The 9025-nt window shown below is 37.1% G+C and overlaps 1 protein-coding gene across 1 annotated transcript in view; it reads right to left on the bottom strand.

The window, feature by feature from the left end:
- Positions 1 to 9025, bottom strand: part of SCP2D1 (SCP2 sterol-binding domain containing 1) — a gene marked incomplete at its 5' end in the record, with an annotated part of 13284 nt that overhangs the window by 1490 nt on the left and 2769 nt on the right. Inside the window, one exon of the mRNA XM_010074274.1 lies at positions 468 to 595. Within this exon, the coding sequence (XP_010072576.1) occupies positions 468 to 595 (128 nt within the window). The remainder of the gene's footprint in view (positions 1 to 467; positions 596 to 9025) is intronic.

Genomic DNA, 9025 nt, shown 5'->3' with positions numbered 1-9025 from the left:
CTTAAAAATCTACCTAGTTTGGGTGAATTTTGACCAGTTTCAATGGTTCCACATGCATGCATTGTCTGAGATTCCTCTTTGCTGCAGTAGAAACAGTAAACCAGAACATTGCAACAAATATCAACTTCCTGCAGCATGATGAATCAAAACATCCTCAACGATCAAACTGACAAACCTTATCTTTGCAAGTCATATATTGTGAAGTGCCAGGAAACAAACAACTAACATTGCACTGCCAGGCTTTATGTCATTTGAGGTATCTTCGTCTCAAGATGACAAAGATAGCATAAATTTCTCATCATGTCTTCTGACTAACTCAGTATATGATAATGACGCACTTGTACCTCATATAACTCTGGTTTGCAGTTGCGGATTTTGGAATGCAAGCAGTCATCAACCAGAGCTTGATTTAAGGCAAATAATACATCCCCATGCAAGTGAGTATGTCTGTGATGCACAGGTTTTACCTTTTGGGGGTTGGTCTTTTGTTGTACCACATCCATGAAATCTTCGTCTGAGAGAGTGAAAGTGGTATCAGCAGAACTTTTTGCAGGTCCTTGATACACTGCCCCAGAGCCATTCTTTAAGTCAATTGCTGAGAAGAAGCAGCAAAGATGGTTTTATTTCAAAACAAAGATAAGACTTCAGTCTTAAGAACACTACCTTCCTTATCTATTATTATGAAGCTTCCAGTCTAAATATAAATCTAACTGTCACTTGGAAAATGCAAGGGTTTTAATTCTTATTTAACCAAAGAAAATAATTGAGATTAGCATAGAAAAAAAAATATTCCTGTACTAAGTTGGGGGGGGCCGGGGAGCGGGGGAGAGGAGTTTACAGCAAGGGCTGCCATTTGAAAATTATTGCATAGATAGCAAAAAACCATTTTTAAACAACACTTAAGATTCACAAGATATTAATTAGTGCAATTACCGCAAAAAATGTTAGTTAGCAATAAAACTCTAACGTTTTAAAACAGCAACCTATATTCAGAAAAGGCAAATGTAGTGGTGTTCAACCACGCTGCTGCATTATCCCTGTTCTGCTTCATGCAAAGAGCATTTAAAACCTTGCCAACTATCTGTCTGTCTCTTCTGGAAAGCCAAAAACTCCTTAAAGTGTCTCGAAATTCAGACTATTCTTTTCCCACACCAAATGACCTGCCAAAATAATCTATTACAAGGCTAACACTATCAAGTATTGTGTAATTTGTTTAGAAGAATATTAGAAGAATATTTTGACAGGATGTGCTCTGCTAAACCATTTTCAGATTTTGCAAATTCCCTTTTGCAGTCTTTCCCTTTACACCTTTTCCTCTTGGTCTAACCCCACTTTTTAAGTACAAAACAAAATAATTATTCAAGTGGATGCTCCCATAAGGACATGACATCTCTAATCACAGAATCCTGACTGCCTAGCCAATAGTAATTATGTCTGTTGCCTTCTCTTAGCTTACAAATTTTAATACACTGGCCTACCTATGGAGACTTATTACTGCACAAACTATCACATGGGTATTATTTTTCAAATAATTTCTCTGAAAGGGTAAGGTGAACTATACAGACTGGGAATAGCTTTTTTCTGTTTAAGTCTTTCATCTTCTGAAATCTGTTCTAAGTAATATTTAGCCAGTTATACCAAAACTGGAAGGAGAATTAAGTGTAGAACGATGCTCAGACATTACTGGACTATTATTCACTTGATTTTAAGGTAAATTACAATTTACATCAATTCACTAATGATGCAATAAGAGAAGAAAAAAAAAATACTGAGCACCAGATGAACAATCTAGACCTCATACACTTGTGGGCAAGAGCTATGGCTCTTGTGGACAAGAGAACGTGTAACGTTCTTTTGATCCAAAACACCTACTATGTAGTCTACCATCATAAGAGAGCCTTTAAACATTGCTCCTGTAGGTTATGTAGGTGCAGACTACTATTTAAAAAAAAAATTAAAATCATCTATTGAATAATGAAACGCAAGTTTCACAGTGGATACTAGCTCCTCAGATGAAGTTAACCAAGCTTAACTGTCAATGTGCTTTTAAAACATAACTCTACTCAAATGTTTACAATGTTACGAACCATACCATGTAGCCAAGCTGAGCTCCCTCTAAACCAAACAGCACTGGTTAGCAAGCCCCACATACAAATTCTCAAAACACACATGTGATCTTCTAGCATGCTTACAGCTCTTATTTATTTTTAATTACTTCTGAACCTCAGAAATCAAAAAAAGCATGAGTCCCTTCTTGTGCTTCATTTTGCATGCATTAATTTTTTGGGTGTCCCTACCCTTTGCAGACTGTTCCAGAAGGGAACCCAGATGCTGAAAGCCTAATACATTTCCCAAGACACAAAACACCCTCTTCTTCACTAGCAAGAACCAGGTGGAAAAGCAGTTTTGATATACCTCACTAATAATACTCATTCATCAGCCTCAGCAGTGTAAAGTTAGAGAACAAAAAGCTAGAATTAAACAGGTGTAGTGACTCAGGCAAGTTCTAACAACTCCTAGGTTTTAAACTGAATGTGGTTGATACTCAACATTGCTACAATCCCTGTTCTCCTTCTCCATTTCGTATCCAAGTCTCAAGAGCATCACTTATCAATCCACATCTATAATTAATTGTAAGCTCTCAAAGCACAAGTATGCCTGAAAACATTGCACAATCATGGTACCATGGGCAAAACTTATGTTTAATCACATCAAATCCTTAACCCATCTCAAATTAAAACTTGTTAGAAATATTTAAAAAAGAGGGCCAATCTAATACTGTTTTATTTTCCCCCCCAAAAAAGAAAATATAATTTCCCTTTCCTCTTCATTCTTTTTAGAGAGCATTAAGATTTTTGCTAAGGAAGAAACAAAGAAAAAAAAACAGAGCAGACACAAAAAGAGCTCTGTGACAAAAAGAGCTTTTTCACAAAAACATGAAGGACCTTCTACTGTTACTTGATCCACTCCTTTTTTTAAGCTTTATCATAAATGAGTTACGATATCTCTAATGCAACCAGACCAAAAAAAAAAAAAAAAAAAGAAAAAAAATATCAAAAACCCCAAAGGAACCAGCAGGAGGAAATGAAATCCCAAAACTTGATAGGTAAGCCCTAGTAAATTCTAGTGAAGTCTGGTGAATCACACTGGAGAAAGAATGATCCAAAATATACCATATCTTGGTATTTTAAAGAGGGACAGGAACTCCCCTCTTTATAGAGAATGGAAAAACCTTCCCAAAATCTCACTCATTGATTTTTTTTGAAGGGGGTTGCAGGAAAAACAGTTGGAAACATATACGACCATTTTTCTCACCTCTTGACATACATCTAGTCTAGAGTTACATATGACAACTGAGACTAAACTACAGCACTGGCACACAGACAAATGGATATAAACTAGCAACGAAAGAAATGAGCTGAATACCAGAACAAACTCAAACCATCAGAGCAGAAAAATTATAGCTTCCAAAAATGACCAGAGAGGGTGCCTTCTTATAAAATACAACTTTATGAGCTAAAGCTATATAACAGAGCTGTCTGCTGTAGAAGGAAATGGTCTTGAAGCAATCTCCTATACGTCTCTTCTGTACATATGTCTGGGATACACATCTCTAGGATTACAGCTACCTTCTCATCACTGCAGCTTGTATGCTGCACTATGATTACAGCAGCCAGCTTCATAATTACTTGGTACAAGTGTAGCTATGTGAGTGCTCAGGTGGCTGGTGACTGGGGCAGCTTCCAGACAACTACTTCGCACACTGCTAGTGCAGCTCCAGGGCTAGCAGTAACAGATGAGTATCCTAAAGGCGTCTCTGGTGTTCTTTGTTCCTACAAACATGCAGCCCTCTGGGATGCTACTGGTACAGCTCTTCTCCTAGCCATTCACATGGTTGATCCACTCCATACAAAAAAGGAAGTTTGAAACATGGGCTTGGTATTCCTCAATACTGTGTGTAGCAACACAAACTAAACTTAAAGCTGTAGTCCCTTTTAAAAATGAACTAGTTCCTTAAATATGTAAAATTTTAGTATTGCACACTCACCAGAAAAGCAGAATCAATCAGTTCCAGGGGATGAAACACTAGTTATCCTTCAAATTTTTGTTTTTTAATTGTATACATAAGTGTTGTATTACAGTAATTAAATATCTATGTACTATTATCATCTGTAAGATCTGTTGTCAGAGACATAATAAAAAGGTCAGAAAAACCATTTATATACAGGCTAAAACACTAGACATCGACATTCTATAGCAGATCGCCAAATAGCCTAAAAATCTAAGATGTGGGGCACAGGTTTTGCTTTGCCTTCAAAGAGTGCCTTACCATTTCTAGGAGAGAAATACTAAGGGGTAAGACTTGGTTTGTTTTGGTTTCATTTTTATTCTGCAGGGTAACTGCAATGCAAGACTCATCCTCAAAGCAAATGGAACAAAGTCACCAACTCTTCACTGCCTGAAGTCATATCACATCATAAATCATTACGCAGTTTGTCCATAATTTGTCAAACGTTCACAATCAACTGCACGTAACAATTTTTTCCCAGTTCTCCTGACAAGGTTTTATTCTTCTGAGAACTACAAAGGAATAGAAGTATCTTCTGCCTTCAGTAGTGTCTTCAGAAGCACGACGAAAAGCAACAGATGGGTAAAGTCTTCTGAGTACTGTTCTAGAGAGCCATTAACTATCAGCAAACAAATCCCAATGGCAATGTCTTTTCTCTATGGAAAGAGAAGCTGAAATGAAGCAGCTTCAGCTCTAAAAAAAAGATAAATATTTTATAACCATTGAAAACAAAGGCTATTGTTGTAACAGTAATAAATATACAGGAAGAGAGCCAAGTATGCTTTAGGTAATGAAGCCAACTGGGTAAGTCAAAGCTGAGGGGTCTCAAATAAGAATTTTCTTTAAAAAAAATAGGAAAATATAGATCCAGTACTGCTAAGCTTATTTTTTAGGTTTTGATACTGCCAAAATCTGTATTGCTTTATCTTCTTAAGAGGACTTTCGCCATCCTTTCACACTAGAACAGCTTACTTCTATAAAGAAATACCACTAATTGAGACCAGTTGTCAATGCCTACAGTTCAACATTGTTTAGACAGAGAATGAGACGTCCAAAATTTTACATTCTGAGTGCAATATCAATGTTCCACACCTCCCCATGGCTTCACACCATCCATAGAGAGCTAAATAAAAGTAAAGGTCATCACTAACTAAACAGACTAGTGTTACTAATATTAAGCCCTACCATCAAGAAGTGTATCTGTAACACCAAAAGCTAAATCCAATTCACAAATCCCACTTCATTTAAAGTAATAAACAAAAATCTTGGCTTTACAGCAGAGAAGAGAGATCAAAAGGTTACAGTTGCAATTAAAACAAAACACTAAAAATAAATTTTTGGTTCCTGAAAGTTTGGAAAACACCAAAACGACTGCATACAAGAGAACGCATTTCACTGCAGTCCTTAATACTGCTCCTTGCTCTCACTTGCCTCCTTGACAGCCTCCTCCCAGATCTTAAGATGTTCAAGGACATTAGCAAAAGATGCTGGAGCTACAATCATTGAGTAAGGCAGCAATGGGCTGCGTGGCCCAGATTGTTTCTAGTGCTGCCAATTGCTGCAGTTTTCACAACAGCACAAAGCTGTGCAAAAGTGACAAGTCAAAAAAATAAAAGGCAAGCCAGCACAATCACGTAATGAAAGAGGCCTAGCAGGTAGCCCATGACAACCACAAACACTGCCTGTAAAGGCCTGGGAGGCCCTTAGAGAAGCTGAAAAACAAGACAGATGATGAAACAATTAGCATCATCTCAAGGCTTAAAACAAAATAAAAAAAAACTCCCCCAAAATAATCTACCTCTTCACATTTCAGTTGTTTCAGTGATAACATCAAGAATTTTGACTAAACTTTAAAGAAGCATGCAAGATTCCTCCACAGGAACTGAATTCTAAATTAATTTTAATGTCATATTTTCCTCTTTGCTTTATTGTAGCTACGTATGTTACAGGATCTAGCCCTCAAAACAGCAATTTTACTTGACAGAAAGAGAGAAAGATAATTCACAATTGTTATAATCTTACTTGACATTTACAAAACTGATTTAAAGTTACTGTACAAAGAATATCAACTAATAATCAGTGGGCCAAATTTAAATGTATTGTGAAGAAGTGCAATTCTACTGACAGAGCTGACTAACATTAAAATCTGATGCAGGCTCGAAAACAGTGAAAATAATGACACAATTAATTTCAAGCTATAGCGAAGTTAACATCTTTCTATCGTCTTGAGTTTTTGAAGTAAAAAATTAATTTGTCAAAGACTAAAATTTCTAATTATGTACAGAAGCTTTCATTCCATTGACAACAGAAAAAAGTCAAGCATTCAAGTCAGTAAATGGCACTGTCAATGTTATATATTCTAAATTGGCTGTCATTGTTCACATGCATTACGAAAATCCTTGGTGATGACCAAATAAAGATCCTTCAGAAATCTTTTGGGTTATCAACAATATCCTAACCGCCAGAAAACTATCTTCCTTTGAATGCAAAGCCATAAACTACTCTCTTTTTCTACATTCACCATGCAAAATGACTTATGCTAGCATCTGGTAGAAGATACAGTACCCAATGATACTCTTGAATACTGAATAATAACGTATGCAAACAAGCAAAAAGAATTAAGCTGGCAATTGCTTACAAATCTTGACTGCTTGCCTCTGGAAGGTCTTTTTTTGCTTTGTGTCTGTTTGGGGTTTTTTAATGACCAGAATAGCATTTAAAATAACCCCCAAAATAAAAATTCCATCATGCAGATATATATACTTTGCCATTAAAAATCTACCATTAGAGTTAATCAGACAGCAATACTAGTATGCTATTAATCCACATACAGACAAACTGTGAGAGTTGACACTACAGTTGTCACAACCGCTAACACTGCCAGTGAGTTTACGTAACTATTTTAATATTACAAATTAATATTTAAATTATTAATCAAAATTTAATTTTAATCACTTAACTTTAATATTAACCAACTCCTGCTTTTTTCATACTTTAACTGTTTGAAATTCCAAAGATGCATTAAAATATTCAGAAAACCATCAGATGACACAAAATTCTTTGAAAAAATTATATACAAAGAGAGTACTTGCATACGAATATTTTTGATGAGAAAAGTTAGCAACATTTTCTACAGACCTTTCTTGTCACCTAGATATTTACATTCAGCCTTACGTATTTACTACACCACAGGGACTACAGTAATTCATAAACCTAGCCATGGTTTTGACACCTAAGCTTGAAGGAACTGACCACACTATACAAGAATTTGGAGTAACTTTTCCAAGATTTTGGAAATGTTTCATTTAAGCTCCTAATAGGAGTCAGCAACAGGAAATGTTTACAATATTAGATTACCTCCTCCCTCGTCCCTCCCACAGGGAGGTGTAAGTAATTCCAAATTCATATAAAAGTACAGATATTGTTCATTACAACAAAAGCAGAGGAAACAAGACAAAGAAAAATTACATCTATTTAATCCCTTTTAGTTGAGAAAATAAGCACTGGAGGAAGGCACTACTTTCCTTCCACTAACAGGAGAGAGAATAAGCTTTGTCTGAAAAACAGAAAAGGCTGACTCTTCATTTACTCAAACCAGAAGCACTCTCTCCCTCTCTAGATATAATGGCAAAAACATTCACCTGTTTTCCCTCTAATAAAACTCGGTCTCATGAGGCAAGTAAGGGCACTGCTCAGACCTAAATCTTTAAGTGTGCCTGTTCTGCATTCAGTAGTTTGCAGCTCAAGGTCTTCCTGAGCGAGAAGTTTTATTCATATCTTTAACACTCATCAGATTTTTCTTCCATTGATTTGTCCCTTCATTCTTTGAACATAAGTAAGGCTGACTTCAGGTGACACACAAAGCAGTTAGAAAATTAAAGACAATGCTAAATCATCTTGAAGATAGTTTTCTGGTTGTTATTATAAACATGACCATCACTTATGTTTAGTTACGCATGAAAAAATACACGACTCATGTAGTGTACAGAGTAATTCTCTGACAAATACAAGTATCCACTACAAGTGTTTTGGAGTTCAATCTATGCACTGCTAATATTTCTTCCAAAAAGCTAAGCAAGAACACAGGAAAGGCTTCACAAGCCGTCTGTCCAGGTTCTAAGCATGCCTATCATTTACATTACTGAGTGTAAAAATGGAAAACTGCAGACAATAAGAATGATTAAGAGCACTAACAAGTTTTAAGACAAATCTTCTGAATTTAATTATGCCACTCTCACTTTGATGTGTAGGTACTCAGCCTGCATAATCTACACAGGTATATTCAATATACTGATTAACTCCTATGCAACTGGAATCATATATTCACAGAATGGTTTTAGTTGGAAAGGACCTTAAAGATCATTTAGTTCCATGGGCAGGGACACCTCCCACTAGACCAGGTTGCTCAAAGCCTCATCCAGCCTGGCCTTGAACACCTCCAGGGATGGGGCATCCACAGCTTCTCTGGGCAACCTGTTCCAGTGCCTCACCACCCTCATAGTAAAGAATTTCTTTCTAATATCTAAACTAAATCTACCCTCTTCCAGTTCAAATCCATTACCCCTTGTCTTGTCACTGCATGCCCTTGTAAAAAGTCCCGCCCCAGCTTTCCTGTAGGCCCCCTTCAGACACTGGAAGGCTGCTATAAGATGTCCCCAGAGCTTTCTCTTCTCCAGGCTGAAAAACCTCAGCCTGTCCTCTGATCATCTTCATGGCCCTCCTCTGAACTTGCTCCAACAGGTCCATGTACTACTTACGCTGGGGGTCCCAGAGCTGGATGCAGTACTGCGCGTGGGATTCCACAAGACCGGAATAGAGGGGTAGAATCACCTCCCACCACCTGCTGGTCACACTTCTTTTGATGCAGCCCAGGTTACAGTTGAATTTCTGTGCTGCAAGCGCACATTGCTGGCTCGTGTTCAGCTTCCCATCGACCCACCACCCCAAGTACCTCTC

The sequence above is a fragment of the Pterocles gutturalis genome, unplaced genomic scaffold, assembly GCF_000699245.1.
Source record: "Pterocles gutturalis isolate BGI_N339 unplaced genomic scaffold, ASM69924v1 scaffold11907, whole genome shotgun sequence".
Classification (NCBI taxonomy): Eukaryota; Metazoa; Chordata; class Aves; order Pterocliformes; family Pteroclidae; genus Pterocles; species Pterocles gutturalis.
Note: the sequence above shows the minus strand (reverse complement) of the source record. Positions and strands in the feature narration are given on the sequence as shown.